The 17,195-nt window shown below is 43.7% G+C and overlaps 1 protein-coding gene across 1 annotated transcript in view; it reads left to right on the top strand.

Annotated features, from left to right (window-relative positions):
• The first annotated feature begins 8,876 nt into the window (after positions 1-8,876).
• CLCN1 (chloride voltage-gated channel 1) overlaps positions 8,877-17,195 on the top strand; it is a 257,489-nt gene continuing 249,170 nt past the window's right edge. Inside the window, exon 1 of the mRNA XM_088479387.1 lies at positions 8,877-8,989. Coding sequence (XP_088335513.1) covers positions 8,939-8,989 — 51 coding nt within the window. The 5' untranslated portion in view covers positions 8,877-8,938. The remainder of the gene's footprint in view (positions 8,990-17,195) is intronic.

Below are 17,195 nucleotides of genomic sequence, written 5' to 3'. Positions count from 1 at the left end.
GGATCGAGACCCGCTACGACCGGCGCTGTCGGTATTAGCGGGTCTCACGCATGCGCACGACGGCGCCGTCGCCGTCGTGCGCATGCTCTGTGGGGGGCCATCAACCCGGTCCGAGCGCATCGGCGCTAAGGACTGGGTCTGAATGACCCCCTGAGTGTCTCCCAACTATTTTGCGGAATTGTGATGGAACTTTACCCTCTCAAGGGACTGGCTCTATCTGGACTGCTATCTGCATATTGACTGTTCGCTGTATTTACCTATTGTCCATGTGGAACATCTATTTATCTGTGCCATGAAAAATAAACCACCCCTTTAGTTTCATCTGCTCGGTGTCTGGGTTATTGAGAGAACCCCGTATCCTCACAACATTTATTACGTGTACACGGATGACATGTCGCAATGATAGAATGTCAACCTAACGACCTTGCTGGCCCAAAGATCACTTGCTAGGTCTCAACGGATGCAGTGGCTCCAGCGCGGTTTCCAGCCCATCACTTCTGGCGCAAACATCTAATGGAGCATCAGTTTCGATAAGTAATTTCTACCTATCCCTAACCCTCCTCCTAGTGTCTAACCCTAACTCCCTCCCCTCCGCAGCCTAACCCTAACCTCCCCCTGCAGCCTAACCCTCCCAGCGGTGCCTAACCCTAACTCCCTCCCCCCCGCAGCCTAACCCTAACCTCCCCCTGCTGTCTAACTCTCCCAACGGTGCCTAGCCCCTAACTCCCTCCCCTCCGCAGCCTAATCCTAACCTCCCCCTGCAGCCTAACCCTCCCGGCGGTGCCTAACCCTAACTCCCTCCCCTTCGCAGCCTAACCCTAACGTCCCCTGCAGCCTAACCCTCCCGGTGGTACCTAACCTCCTCCCCTCCGCAGCCTAATCCTAACCTCCCCCTGCAGCCTAACCCTCCCGGCGGTGCCTAACCCTAACTCCCTCCCCTTCGCAGCCTAACCCTAACGTCCCCTGCAGCCTAACCCTCCCGGTGGTACCTAACCTCCTCCCCTCCGCAGCCTAACCCTCCTAGCAGCGCCTATGCCTAACTCCCTGCCCTCCGCTGTCTATCCCTAACCCTTACCTCTACCCTACCTATCCCTAACCCTCCCCCTAGTGTTTAACCCTAACTCCCTCCCCTCCGCAGCCTAACCCTAACCTCCCCCTGCAGTCTAACCCTCCCAGCGGTGCCTAGCCCTAACTCCCTCCCCTCCGCAGCCTAACCCTAACCTCCCCCTGCAGCCTAACCCTCCCGGTGGCGCCTAGCCCTAACTCCCTCCCCTCCACAGCCTAACCCTAACCTCCCCCTGCAGCCTAACCCTCCCGGTGGTACCTAACCCCCTCCCCTCCGCAGCCTAACCCTCCTGGCAGCGCCTATGCCTGACTCCCTGCCCTCTGAAGTCTATCCCTAACCTCCCCCTGCAGCCTAACCCTCCCGGCCGGGCCTAACCCTCACATCCCCCTGCAGTCTAACCCTCCCAGCGGTGCCTAGCCCTAACTCCCTCCCCTCCGCAGCCTAACCCTCCCGGTGGTACCTAACCCCCTCCCCTCCGCAGCCTAACCCTCCTGGCAGCGCCTATGCCTGACTCCCTGCCCTCCGCAGTCTATCGCTAACCTCCCCCTGCAGCCTAACCCTCCCGGCCGAGCCTAACCCTCACATCCCCCTGCAGCCTAACCCTCCCGGCGGCGCCTAACCTTAACTCCCTCCCCTCCACAGCCTAACCCTCTACTCCCCCTGCAGCCTAACCCACCTGGCGGGGCCTAACCCTAACTCCCTCCCTTTCCCAGGCTAACCCTAACCTCCCCCTGCAGCCTAAATCTCCCGGCACATCCTAACCCTAACCACCGGCATTCAGAGAATGTTTATATTTCACATGGCGACATTTTAGATGTCAACATTGTGAAAATGTCGACATTCTGAGGATGCCGATATTGTGGTATTTACACCATGAATGTCGACACAGAAACTGTCCACAATATGACTGGATCCCGTCAGCATAGGGTAAGACTGTAGAACTGAAGTCAGTCATTGTAAAATACAATTTATTAGTTCCGTATAGATGCTACTAATCTGGATCTTTAAGGTGTTTTTATTTTGGCAATTTATACCCCTTTCAGACATACAACCCGGGAAATTTCCTGCTCAGACCCAGGAATTTCTCCTGTGCAAATTCCCGGGTATTTGGTGGAGACCCCCCTTTCACACTACAGTGTCTACCCGGGAAATTCCCAGGTAGACCCCTTTCAGACAAGAGCAGGGTTTTTCTGCTTACCTGCCTCTTCTCTGCCATCTGCTCCTCCTAGCCTATCCCCTCTCTTGCTGATGATGATGATGTCATCATTCAGCAGCCAAAAGCCGGCCAATCGTAATGCAGTTTTTTTTTTTTTTATTATTATTATTATTATTATTATTTTAACATTTATTTTAATTCTCTGGTGGTCCAGCGGGAGTGCGGGGGTTGTGAGCAGCAGCGCTGAGCGTCCTATAGGACGCTCTGCGCTGTCAGCTACATGCAAAAGCTGCTTGGTGCTGCCAGGGAGTAGTAAATTCCCGGGTAGCACCATTCAGACAGAAGCAGGGTAATTTCCCAGGACTTAAGTCCCGGGAAAAACCCTGGTCGATTGCAGGGGCGGCTACCCGGGAACACAGACATGAGACCCGGGAATTTTGGCCGAGGCAGGCCAAAATCCCGGGAATCTCAGTATGTCTGAAAGGGGTATGAGTGTCACCTTTTAGGGTGTTTCATTCTGTCAGAGGATTCCCAGTGACCATAACAGTAAAACAAAAATAAAGCCGAGCACGCGGATGCGGCACTGCTGGTCTATGCCCCTACGCCTGGCTACGCTGTTTATTTCTGCACCAGTCTCAGGCAGCGCATGTTCAGGGGAATAGAGAGGAACCCCCAGAGTTATTGGGCCGTATTGCTAGACCCCCTGGAAAATGTCGCTGTGGATCCCGATGATTTCATGCTGCATCCATGGCTTCAATTATTGCATTATTCTGCCAAGAGACAATAAGCAGAAACAGATTTATTCTGAACCATATCTGTATTGGTTCTGTCATTGTTCTGTCACGTTGAAAGCGCAGAGTAAAACACGTTGATTTGTATCCTTTATGCAGCAGGACGGGGACAATGTACTAGTGTGTGAACAGCTTTACAATACGCTCTCAGATATTCGGAAGTGTGTAGGGTCATCTGTTAATGTTTGATCCCAGCTCTGCAACACAGAACATTCCGAGGTGAGAAGAAGTACAGTGATGTCACTCGTCACCTCCAAACATTCCTCTGTGACATCATCACAGCCGGTTCCCACAATATTTCCCACATCAAACTGTCACGACACCGTGCCCCAACCTACGCTCAGATACGCCAACCTGATGCAGCTGGGTGGTTGTGATGTGGGATTTTTTTTAAGCTGCCATCACGAAATCTCACTTAGGGCTCTTTTTACTACAATCCGCATATTGAATGCGGATTGTAGTGTGATATCACTGACTGATTTCGCATTGCGAATTCAGGCAATATCACAGGGATTTACTACAAATCCCTTGCAGGGACAGAGCTTGTGATTAAGCTCTGTCCCTGCAAATCCCCTCCGCACACTAGTCACGGTATTTTCGGAAAAAATACTGTGACAAAGTGTCCGCGCATGCGCTAACCGGTCGCCGCTGCTACTCCCCCTCGGCGCTTGGCCCCGCCCCCCGTGATCGCGCTCCCCCCCTTACCTGCATGATCCGGGCCTCCGGTGATGTCCTCCATGCCTCCGGTTAGGTGATATCCCATACTGCACTGTGACCCGAACACCTGATGACTGGAACGCAGTGCAGCATGGGAGACCAGCTGACCGGAGGGAGGACATCACCGGAAGCCCGATCACCGGTCCATGGAGTCAGGTAAGTAAATTTTTTTTTTATTACTATTTTTTTTTTTTTTTTTTTTTTAGCAGAGATCAGCTTGCGGTGTGTGTAGCAGAGATCAGTGGGTGGTCTGTTTAGACCACACAGCTGATTACTGGGACCGACTCCCGGCTCTGCTCTCCCCGTTAGAGCAGGGTAGGAGTCCGGTAACCGGGGGAGACCCTGGATAACGCCACCTCCAGGTGACGTTATTATCACATGGCCTCCCTAGGTATTTTTTTCACAATTTATTTTTAGTAACTACCAGACAGATCACATTTCCCATTACAATTATGGGAAATGCGATCTGATTACTAAAAATAAGTGATAATTAGGGGTTGGAGTAGAATTTTACGAGTTCTACTCCAATTGCCCTGTAATAACTGTAGGTTTTTCACTTTATTTTAGTCAAAATAATGTTAATAAATAGAGCCCTTAAACTCACTATTATTACACAAATATAGCATGGGCCTCTCCAGGCCATGAATTCATTAGAGCACAGAGAAAACGCTGATAAGGTTTTAGGATTTATTGAGAAAATCTCTCCAGGGTTAAGTTACAAAAAAACAGGTAAATAAACAATACATACATATATAAATGCACAGGTATGATTCAGATAAAAGAAAATGATAAAGAATCAGAATCTTAAGTTGTCTTACGCAGAGATCTTTAGGGGACCTGTGTGTAGGGAGACCGCGATAAACGCAGATGGGGAGCACTATTAGCACGCAGCTACTCCCTTACAGAGTGATCACAGACAGGCAGGAGTAGCTGACACTTATGGTTCTACAGCCCCTTTCCCTCAGTAGTCCCCATTCTTCCCAGGCTCAAAAGGACTGTCCTTTGTTCTCCCAGGGTCTGTGTAGATGTAAATTAGCACAGCTACAAGACCTAAACCTCATATAACACTGGGCTTTGAAGATATTTTATTGTAGGAAGCCAGGTAATGTAAGGTGCTACAACTGATCCTCTTAGCAGCCAGTGTGTCTGTGCGCTGGTCTTCAGCCATGGCCACCTAGGGTGAGAGCAGACGTTACATCCATGAAGCTTTGTCTTCAAAGGCTAGGCGTCACCTGGCCACTTGTTCTGATTAGCTTATGCAATCCAGTTTTAACATACTGTGCCCATTCATAGCAAGCAGCCATTTCTGAAATATATACTTATGGGGAATTATAATAATACATTTTACCCATGGCACACAAAATACATGCAGTCATGACACGTGGCTTTGCTGAAACGCCGTAACCCATGGCGATGGTCACACAAACATTAACCCAGTTACCCTGGCATCACGGTGGTAGATGTGGACCGAATCCTCTCAGAAGCCGTTTCCTGAGGGAAATATAAATATCAGGATTAGCGAGAACCAGGCCCATATAGCACAGGGGCCACATAGTCAGGGAAGTGCTGAGGGCCGCACACAGAGAGCCTGATTCTGAGTTGGGCCCAGCCGCGTCCCTGACTGCGTCAGCTGCTGGTCACATGTCTGCCACTTTATGTAAATTGCATTGCAGAGGATCTTCCCTGGTGTACAGCCGTGTGTCTGACTGTGCAAGGGCTGAGACGCCCACTGTCAGCGCCCGTATGCACTGAAATACCGCTTTCTGCATCTTTAGAAGCCACTGTCGGTCACACCCATGGAGGGGCTGGCTCGAAATCTTTAGCCCAGGGGGCAAACACAAGCATATGGTCCTGGCATTTATACCAGGACACTGCGAAGGAAAAATGGATGTCAAAAACCCCTGTGTGTGGTTTGTCTAATGTGAATTAAATAGTCCAATAAATAATTTATGTCAAAGAGCTATAAACAAAAACAACATTTACCAGCCCCATCTGACAAATCAGAGAGCATTACAGTGACTGCTATACAATACACAGAGCATGCTAGTGACCAATATACAACATGGGGACCATTGTAATGACCAATACACAAGTCAGAGAGCATTACGGTGACTGCTATACAATACACAGAGCATGCAAGTGACCAATATACAACACAGTGACCATTGTAATGACCAATACACAAATCAGAGAGCATTACAGTGACTGCTATACAATACACAGAGCATGCTAGTGACCAATATACAACACAGTGACCATTGTAATGACTGATACATAAATCAGAGAGCATTACAGTGACTGTTATACAATACTCAGAGCATGCTAGTGACCAATATACAACACAGTGACCATTGTAATGACTGATACATAAATCAGAGAGCATTACAGTGACTGTTATACAATACACAGAGCATGCTAGTGACCAATACACAACACAGTGACCATTGTAATGACCAATACACAAATCAGAGAGCATTACAGTGACTGCTATACAATACACAGATCATGCTAGTGACCAATATACAACACAGTGACCATTGTAATGACTGATACATAAATCAGAGAGCATTACAGTGACTGCTATACAATACACAGAGCATGCTAGTGACCAATCATCGCCCAATGGCTTACCCCAATTAGACTCTCCTGGGGATTTGTGATATCTGACAACGCCACCAATATTGTGCAGGCATTACATCTGGGCAAATTCCAGCACGTCCCATGTTTTGCTCACAGAATAAATTTGGTGGTGCAGAATTTTCTGAAACACAAGGACGTGCAGGAGACGCTTTGGGTGGCCCAAAAAATTTCTGCCCACTTTCGCCATTCAGCAACTGTGTGCCGAAGACTGGAGAGCGAGCAAACAGTCTTGAACCTGCCCCACCATCACCTGAAACAAGAGGTTGTGAAGTGGTGGAACTCAACCCTCTATATGCTTCAGAGGATGGAGGAGCAGCAAAAAGTCATTCAAACCTATACATCCACCTATGACATAGGCAAAGGAGGGGATATGCACCTGACTCAAGCGCAGTGGAGAATGATTTCCATGTTGTGCAAGGTTCTCCAGCCCTTCGAACTTGCCACATGTGAAGTCAGTTCAGACACTGCCAGCTTGAGTCAGGTCATTCCCCTCATGCTTTTGCAGAAGCAGCTGGAGAAAGTGAAGGAGGAGCTAAGACGGAGCGATTCCGCTTGGCATGTGGGACTTGTGGATGAATCCCTTCATTCGCTTTCCCAGGATTCGAGGGTGGTCAATCTATTGAAATCAGACCACTACATTTTGGCCACCGTGCTTGATACTAGGTTTAAAGCCTATGTGGTGTCTCTCTTTCCGTCCGACACAAGCCTGCAGAGGTGCAAAGACCTGCTGGTGAAAACACTGTCAGCTGAAGCGGAACGTGACACGTCAACAGCTCCTTCTTCATTTTCTCCCGCAACTGGGGCTGCCAGGAAACAACTTAGGTATCCTAAGCAACCTGCTGGCGGTGATGCAGGGCAGACAGGAACAAATTTGGACATCTGGTCCGGACTGAAGGACCTGGCAACAATTTCTGACATGTCTACTGTCACTGCATATGATACTGTCACCATTGACAGAATGGTGGAGGATTACGTCGGTGACAGCATCCAAGTAGGCAAGTCACAGTCCGTACCTGTACTGGCAGGAAAAAGAGGCAATTTGGAGACCCCTGTACAAACTGGCTCTATTTTACCTAAGTTGCCCCCCCTCCAGTGTGTACTCCGAAAGAGTGTTTAGTTCAGCCGGGAACCTTGTCAGCAAAAGGCGTAGGGGGTTGCTTCCACAAAATGTGGAGAAGATGATGTTCATCAAAATGAATGATCAATTCTTCCAGGGAGACCAGCCTCCAGAACGTACAGAGGGATCTGTGGTGGTGGATTCCAGCGGGGACGAATTAATACTCTGTGAGGATGAGGATGTACACTACACTGAAGAGGGTGAGGAATCGGTGGATGAGGAGGATGAGGACGACATCTTGCCTCCGTAGAGCCAGTTTGTGCAGGGACAGATTAATTGCCAGCTTGTTTTGTGGGGGCCCAAACGAACCAATCATTTCAGCCACAGTCATGTGGCAGACCCTGGCGCTGAAATGATTGGTTTGATAAAGTGTGCATGTCCTGTTTATACAACATAAGGGTGGGTGAGAGGGCCCAAGGACAATTCCATCTTGCACCTCTTTTTTTTCTTTGCATTATGTACTGTTTGGGGCCTAATTTTTCAAACTGCCATCCTGTCTGCCACTGCAGTGCCACTCCTAGATGTGCCACGTGTTTGTGCCGCCCACTCGTGTCGCTTAGCGTAGTCATCCAGCTACCTTTGTGCAACCTTTTGGACTAAAAACAACATTGTGAGGTGTGAGGTGTTCAGATTCAGAATAGACTGGAAATGAGTGGAAATTAATGTTATTGAGGTTAATAATAGCATAGGAGCAGAAAAACCCACAAATTCTGTGATTTTAGCTGTTTTTATGTTTTTTTCCAAAAAAATACAGATACAAAACCCAGAGCCCAAAACACGGAAGGGTGGTTTTGGCAAAACAAATCCAGATCCAAAACACAAAGAAAGATCCAGATCCAAAACACAAAACACGAAAAGTGGCCGGTGCACACCCCTAATTAAAACCAGATGAAAAGAAGTTAGCCAGCCATAGTATCTGTGTAATTCATATGTGTCCCTTATTAAAGGGCTGAGGTGATAACCCTATGTACTGTATGAAACACAGATTCACACCACAATGCAGTAATAATTACATTACAAGGAACAATGCAAAAGTCTTTATACAGATGCAGAAACTATCATGCTGACTGCAACTATTATTATCCCCATCTTTTAGTGGCCAGAAAGTGCCCCAATCTGACAATGGATATCTGGTATATAATACACCCCACCAGCATTTGGCCCATTGGAACTGTGTATAGAGCAATGGACACAGTAATGCACGGTTATTCCTGGGTTTCCATGTGACGGGACGGATGTCTCAAGTTACAGGTGATGTCTCGAGCAGCAGGTGATGTCTCGTGTGACAACCGGATGTTTCCCTACACTACCAATGTGCTAGCCCCCTAGAGACAGGCTCTTAATGAGTAATGTGTACAGAGGGTCTGAGAGTCAGGCAGGGGGCTGAGCTGAAGACGGCACTGCCAGTGCTGCTACCCTCCGCCTGCCTCTCCCTCCTGTGACTGCTGGTTATGCCTGGGGTGGATCTGCCTAGCAAAACCTTCACATACCAACATACTCTGGTGAGTGCCAAAAGGTGGTCACCCCTCTATGGTGAGCAGTGCGGAGGGGGGCAGTGTCCTGGGAATGGGAGAGCTGGAATCATTTACCCCTTGGGCGCTGAGACCCTGAAGTGTTGTAAACTGTACTTGTGATTAGGAGAAGCCTATTCTGCTAATCCTAGATACTCACTGCAGGACCGAGACCTTACCGGGATCAGCATTATATCGCTACTAGGAACCACTGCTCCAAATATATCTGTCTATCTATCTCATATTTATCTCATATCTATCTATCTATCTTAAATCTATATATCTATCTCATATCCATCTATCTATCTATTTATCTATCTATCTCATATCTATCATCTCATATCTATCTATCTATTTATTTATCTATCTATCTATCTATCATCTCATATCTATCTATCTATCTATCTATCTATCTATCTATCTATCTATCTATCTATCTATCATCTCATATCTATCTATCTATCTATCATCTCATATCTATCTATCTATCTATCTATCTATCTATCTATCTATCTATCTATCTATCTATCTATCTATCTATCATCTCATATCTATCTAATATCTATCTATCTATCTCATATCTATCTATCTATCTCATATCTATCTGTCTATCTATCTATTTATCTCTCTATCTCATATCTATCTATCTATCTATCTCATATCTATCTATCTATCTATCTATCTATCTATCTATCTATCTCATATCTATCTATCTATCTATCTATCTATCTATCTATCTATCTTTCTATCTAACTGATCGTGAGTTGGGAGCAAAACGAAAAAAGCCAGTCATTTTGCACCTGAAGCTAACCATAATGCAATGCACGGGATGCAAATACATGTATTATGTTTGCATGCAGGGTAAATACTGACGGCTTCTGCATGCAGCCCACACATTTTGGGCAGGTTTATTCTTACGCTGCAATTTAGATTTGAGCTAGGACACGCCCCTCCCACATATAACTCTATATCCACATGTTACGTTGGGATGTAGTTGGCATCCCGTAGGTCGGCGCTCAGAATGCCGGCACCGGATTCCCGATAGGAGTCAGAATCCCGGCCAATGACATCCCGACGGCAATTATTATGGTTAGGTATTAGGGGGAGGGTTAAGCTGCGGGGTGGAGAGTTTAGAGATAGGCTACGGGAAGGGGTTAAGCATTAGGGGGGGTTAGGATGCGGTGGAGGGTTAGGGTAGACAACTTACCTGCAGGTGTCGGTTTTGCGAACCATTCGGGATTCTGGCATCGGCATTCCGGTCACCGGTCATGCGTGTGCCGGCATCCTGTACCCAACCCGTTACATCTGCCCCACATGCAGTGCAGCTTGGCGTTACCCAGGTGCAAAGTTACAGCTTCATTTTTCTTTGCTTCCAAATGTGAATCAGCCCCATATGTGTTATTAGAGGTGGTTACAGGTATTGGGAATTCCCTAGAGGTGAGAAGTTGTTCTACTACACCAGGCCGTGTGCTGAGACATTTATATATACAGGGGGAGATGTACTAAGCTCTGAAAAGTGATAAACCAGCAGCCACTCAGCTCCCAACTGTCATGTCACAGGCTGTGATTGAAAATTGACCGTTGAGAGCTGATTGGCTGGTGGTTTATCACTTTTCAGAGCTTAATACATCTGGCCCACAGTGCTTTATCTGTGCTGGTACTCAGGATATGCAGTACTGGCACCTTTTATGGTCTAATTTTACATTCTTTTAATAAATCAGTGACATAATTTCAGAAATGAATATAAGAAGCATCTGCGCACTTATACAGAGATACTATTACTGCGTACTTATACAGAGTTACTATTACTGCGCACTTATACAGAGTTACTATTACTGCACACTTATACAGAGTTACTATTACTGCGCACTTATACAGAGTTACTATTACTGCACACTTATACAGAGTTACTATTACTGCGCACTTATACAGAGTTACTATTACTGCGCACTTATACAGAGTTACTATTACTGCGTACTTATACAGAGTTACTATTACTGCACACTTATACAGAGTTACTATTACTGCGCACTTATACAGAGTTACTATTACTGCGCACTTATACAGAGTTACTATTACTGCGTACTTATACAGAGTTACTATTACTGCGCACTTATACAGAGTTACTATTACTGCACACTTATACAGAGTTACTATTACTGCGCACTTATACAGAGTTACTATTACTGCGCACTTATACAGAGTTACTATTACTGCGCAATTATACAGAGTTACTATTACTGCGCACTTATACAGAGTTACTATTACTGCGCACTTATACAGAGTTACTATTACTGCGCACTTATACAGAGTTACTATTACTGCGCACTTATACAGAGTTACTATTACTGCGCAATTATACAGAGTTACTATTACTGCGCACTTATACAGAGTTACTATTACTGCGCAATTATACAGAGTTACTATTACTGCGCACTTATACAGAGTTACTATTACTGCGCACTTATACAGAGTTACTATTACTGCGCACTTATACAGAGTTACTATTACTGCGCAATTATACAGAGTTACTGTTACTGCGCAATTATACAGAGTTACTGTTACTGCGCACTTATACAGAGTTACTATTACTGCGCACTTATACAGAGTTACTATTACTGCGCACTTATACAGAGTTACTATTACTGCGCACTTATACAGAGTTACTATTACTGCGTACTTATACAGAGTTACTATTACTGCGTACTTATACAGAGTTACTATTACTGCATACTTATACAGAGTTACTATTACTGCGCACTTATACAGAGTTACTATTACTGCGCAATTATACAGAGTTACTATTACTGCACACTTATACAGAGTTACTATTACTGCACACTTATACAGAGTTACTATTACTGCGCACTTTTACAGAGTTACTATTACTGCGCACTTATACAGAGTTACTATTACTGCACATTTATACAGAGTTACTATTACTGCGTACTTATACAGAGTTACTATTACTGCATACTTATACAGAGTTACTATTACTGCGTACTTATACAGAGTTACTATTACTGCACATTTATACAGAGTTACTATTACTGCGTACTTATACAGAGTTACTATTACTGCATACTTATACAGAGTTACTATTACTGCGTACTTATACAGAGTTACTATTACTGCGCACTTATACAGAGTTACTATTACTGCGCAATTATACAGAGTTACTATTACTGCACATTTATACAGAGTTACTATTACTGCACACTTATACAGAGTTACTATTACAGTGCACTTTTACAGAGTTACTATTACTGCGCACTTATACAGAGTTACTATTACTGCACACTTATACAGAGTTACTATTACTGTGCACTTATACAGAGTTTCTATTACTCCGCACTTATACAGAGTTACTATTACTCTTGTGTCACCTCCTAACTTTAGGTGGTGGCACCATGTTCCTGTGTAGCCGTCCATGGCTGGAGACAATGTGTCTATATATGCAGAGTTACAAATCAGAACTGGTTATTAATATACCCTTATATGTTACACAGTGTAATCGCTGCTGCAATCCGGTGTAGTATTTCCTTCAGCCTGGGTATATCTGTGTCTGTCATACACACAGATCCTGGGAGTTTATCTTTTATTATATTAGTTGTTCATTCATTTAATGAGGGTGTTTCTTTATGGCCTGTGGATCCCGGGCTTATGTATAGATTTATTTATAGTCAGGTGTTTTGTAGCTGTTTGCATTAATAAGCATCTGGGTTTATAGCAATATACCTGAGGCCATCTCTTCCATGGAATATATTACATTAGCTTTTCTGGCACCTGGATTTTCAGTAAGTGTGTTCTGGTGAGTTCCCATTTTTCTATGAATTATGTATATACAGTGTGTTCATAAAATAACTGACACTACTGAGAGCAGTATAGCAAATGCTGTATAAACTGGATTACAGCAACATTTGCAGGATATACACTACCATTCAAAAGTTTGAGGTCACCCAGACAATATCGTGTTTTACATGAAAACTGACTTTATTTATCAAATGAGTTGCATAATGAATAGAACATATAGTTAAGACATTGGCAAGGTTAGAAATAATGATTTTTATTTGAAATAATAACTTTGTCCTTCAAACTTTGCTTTCGTCAAAGAATGCTCCTTTTGCAGCAATTACAGCATTGCAGACCTTTGGCATTCTAGCTGTTCATTTGTTGAGGCAACCTGAAGAAATGTCACCCCACGCTTCCTGAAGCACCTCCCACAAGTTGGATTGGCTTGATGGGCACTTCTTGCGTACCATACGGTCAAGCTGCACCCACAACAGCTCAATGGGGTTGAGATCTGGTGACTGCGCTGACCACTCCATTACATACAGAATACCAGCTGCCTGCTTCTTCCTTAAATAGTTCTTGCATAATTTGGAGGTGTGCTTTGGGTCATTGTCCTGTTGGAGGAGTAAATTGGCTCCAATCAAGCGCTGTTCACAGGGTATGGCATGGCGTTGCAAAATGTAGTGATAGCCTTCCTTATTCAAAATCCCTTTTATCTTGTAAAAATCTCCCACTTTACCAGCACCAAAGCAGCCCCAGACCATCACATTACCTCCACCATGCCTGTCAGATGGCGTCAGGCACTCTTCCAGCATCTTTTCACTTGTTCTGCATCTCACAAATGTTCTTCTGTGTGATCCAAACACCTCAAACTTCGATTCGTCTGTCCATAGCACTTTTTCCAATCTTCCTCTGTCCAATGTCTGTGTTCTTTTGCTCATATTAATCATTTCCTTTTATTGGTCAGTCTCAGATATGGCTTTTCCTTTGCCACTCTGCCCAGAAGGCCAGCAATCACGGAGTCGCCTCTTCACTGTAGACTTTGACACTGGTATTTTGCGGGTACCATTTAATGAAGCTGCCAGTTGAGGACCTGTGAGGCGTCTATTTCTCAAACTAGAGACTCAAATGTACTTGTCTTCTTGCACAGTTGTGCACCGGGGCCTCCCACTTCTCTTTCTACTCTGGTTAGGGCCTGTTTGTGCTATTCTCTGAAGGGAGTAGTACACACCGTTGTAGGATATGTTCAGTTTCTTGGCAATTTCTCGCATGGAATAGCCTTCATTTCTAAGAACAAGAATAGACTGTTGAGTTTCACATGAAAGTTCTCTTTTTCTGGCCATTTGGAGAGTATAATCGAACCCACAAATATGATGCTCCAGATACTCAACTAGCTCAAAGGAAGGCCAGTTTTACAGCTTCTCTAACGAGCAAACCCGTTTTCAGCTGTGCTAACATAATTGCACAAGGGTTTTCAAGGGTTTTCTAATCATCCACTAGTCTTCTAACGCACTTAGCAAACACAATGTACCATTAGAACACTGGAGTGATGGTTGCTTGAAATGGGCTCTATACACCTACAGTATGTAGATATTCCTTTATAAACCAGACGTTTGCAGCTAGTATAGTCATTTACAACATTAACAATGTATAGAGTGTATTTCTGAAGGTGCGTACACACACAACGATGTAAGTAATGAACGTTTTTTATTGAATGGTTTTCGTTCAGTTTTTCCCTTGAAAAAGTGAACGAAAATCAGTTTACAATGTAGTTGGTTTTACTTTACATAATTAACTTTTTTCTGTGTGTTGAAGGAAAAATGTTGCAACTTCTATTGAAAATCGTTCAGTTGGCCAGTCTGACTGAACTACAAACTACAATCGACAAACGTGAACGCGCATGAACCATAATCGTTCATCGTTTTACAATGAACGATTTTTGGAACGACTGAACGATAACGACGTCGTTATAGTTAAATCGTTCAAAAATCGTTGTGTGTGTGTGTACGCACCTTGATTAATTTAATGTTATCTTCATTGAAAAAAACAGTGCTTTTCTTTCAAAAATAAGAATTTTTAACTTTTGAACTGTAGTGTATAAATGAAAGTATGAACTGTAGTGTATAAATGAAAGTATGCGGAAAAGATTTATAGAAATGAGTAACAATTTTCAGCGCTATTGAGAATCTAATGGGAGAATAGGTCATTTGTAGCAATTAGTAGTACTTTATGCCTAATCTCAGCTTTTGTATGATTTTGTGTTATTTTATTATGGGAAATTGTCACAATTGTGTTTCTTCCATAAATCTCCTCTGTATGCTTTCATTATATATCCTGCAACTTTTGCTGAAATCCAACCTATAGATCATTTGCTATAAGGCTCTGAGTAGCGTTACTGTAAACACACTGTATAGAGAAATGGTGCAATGGACCTATTAGCAAAAGGAAAAAAAAGGGGGACACTCTAATCACTTGCAGCAGTAACGTTTGGAGACCTGTCAGCCTCTTTGTCCAGCATTTGCATGTCAGGAGAAGCCGTCTGATATCTACAGTACTCTGGCCCCAGGTTTTAGGTTTACGGGAGTTCCCATTTTTCTGCGCACACCCGTGTTGGAGATATATTATATATGCACGTGGCTGGGATTGCCGAGGCTGTGCTGATTGGGCTGCTGCCTATTCTGTCCTGATTTTTTATTCAGTTGTGTTAGGAGGCAGAGTTTGTGGTTATTCAGATACTCAGGAAGTTATCATATAAATAATAATAATAATAATGATAATAATGTAATGATGAGTGGGGATGGACTGCAATATGGTTAGGATCTCTTGTTATAATATTGTTATTTTAAGACAACATTGACTTGTTTGTATCATTGATGAATAGCAGATGTGGAACTACAAGTCCAAGCATGCCCCTATATGTAGTCACATCCTGGCTAATTAAAGCTGTTGAGCTTTAACAAAATGTGTTATTATTTCCGAGCCATTTCTATGTGCTTATTTATGCCAGATTTATGCTTCTTCTTCAGTGATGAAACGTCTATAAATAAGGCTGTTACTGTCTAATATAAATGTCACAGATGGTTTAGTGGAATAAATACATGTTTTATGCAGTTCTGTAAGGGAAGGATTGTGTGCACATTATCTGTGCAGCCACATAAACATGATATTGTGTAATTATTACCCACATACAGTATGTATCACTCACCCCTTCTACATGTTACACAGGCAGCTTATTATTATATAAACTTCATAGACACCATTCTATCTATGGGGGTAAGTGTGTGTTGGTGAGCTACCCGTTCAGTTGCCATGGAAAAAACACCTTAATTCTATACGTGCAGGAAAATCTAAAAACACCACAATTCTATACGTGCAAGAAAACCTAAAAACACCTCAATTCTATATGTGCAAGAAAACCTAAAAACACCCCAATTCTATACATTTAAGAAAACCTAAAAACACCCCAATTCTATATGTGCAAGAAAACCTAAAAACACCTCAATTCTATATGTACAAGAAAACCTAAAAACACCTCAATTCTATATGTGCAAGAAAACCTAAAAACACCTCAATTCTTTACGTGCAAGAAAACCTAAAAACACCTCAATTCTATACGTGTAAGAAAACCTAAAAACACCTCAATTCTATATGTGCAAGAAAACCTAAAAACACCCCAATTCTATACATTTAAGAAAACCTAAAAACACCCCAATTCTATATGTGCAAGAAAACCTAAAAACACCTCAATTCTATATGTACAAGAAAACCTAAAAACACCTCAATTCTATATGTGCAAGAAAACCTAAAAACACCTCAATTCTTTACGTGCAAGAAAACCTAAAAACACCTCAATTCTATACGTGTAAGAAAACCTAAAAACACCCCAATTCTATATGTGCAAGAAAACCTAAAAACACCTCAATTCTATACGTGCAAGAAAACCTAAAAACACCTCAATTCTATACGTGTAAGAAAACCTAAAAACACCTCAATTCTATACGTGTAAGAAAACCTAAAAACACCCCAATTCTATATGTGCAAGAAAACCTAAAAACACCTCAAATCTATACGTGCAAGAAAACCTAAAAACACCTCAATTCTATACGTGTAAGAAAACCTAAAAACACCTCAATTCTATACGTGTAAGAAAACCTAAAAACACCTTATTCTATACGTGTAAGGGCGGGATGTGCTAAGCACCCCCCCCCCCGAAAACAGCATTTTTGGGGGCATTACCGCATTTTCCCTGTTAATACATCCCGTCCTATGAGAGAGAAACTCCACCTGGGACATCCCATCCAATAAGATGCTATTCCAGCACAGGGACAGCTTTCACTATCGCCATAGCTCTCAACACTGGGGAGATAGTAATGGGGATGAAGGCATGGCCGTGGCACACTGGGGA

The sequence above is a fragment of the Taudactylus pleione genome, unplaced genomic scaffold (genome assembly GCF_031769625.1).
Source record: "Taudactylus pleione unplaced genomic scaffold, aTauple2 ptg000231l, whole genome shotgun sequence".
NCBI lineage: Eukaryota > Metazoa > Chordata > Amphibia > Anura > Myobatrachidae > Taudactylus > Taudactylus pleione.
The sequence above is the reverse complement of the archived record's forward strand: the minus strand, read 5'-3'. Positions and strand labels throughout refer to the sequence as shown.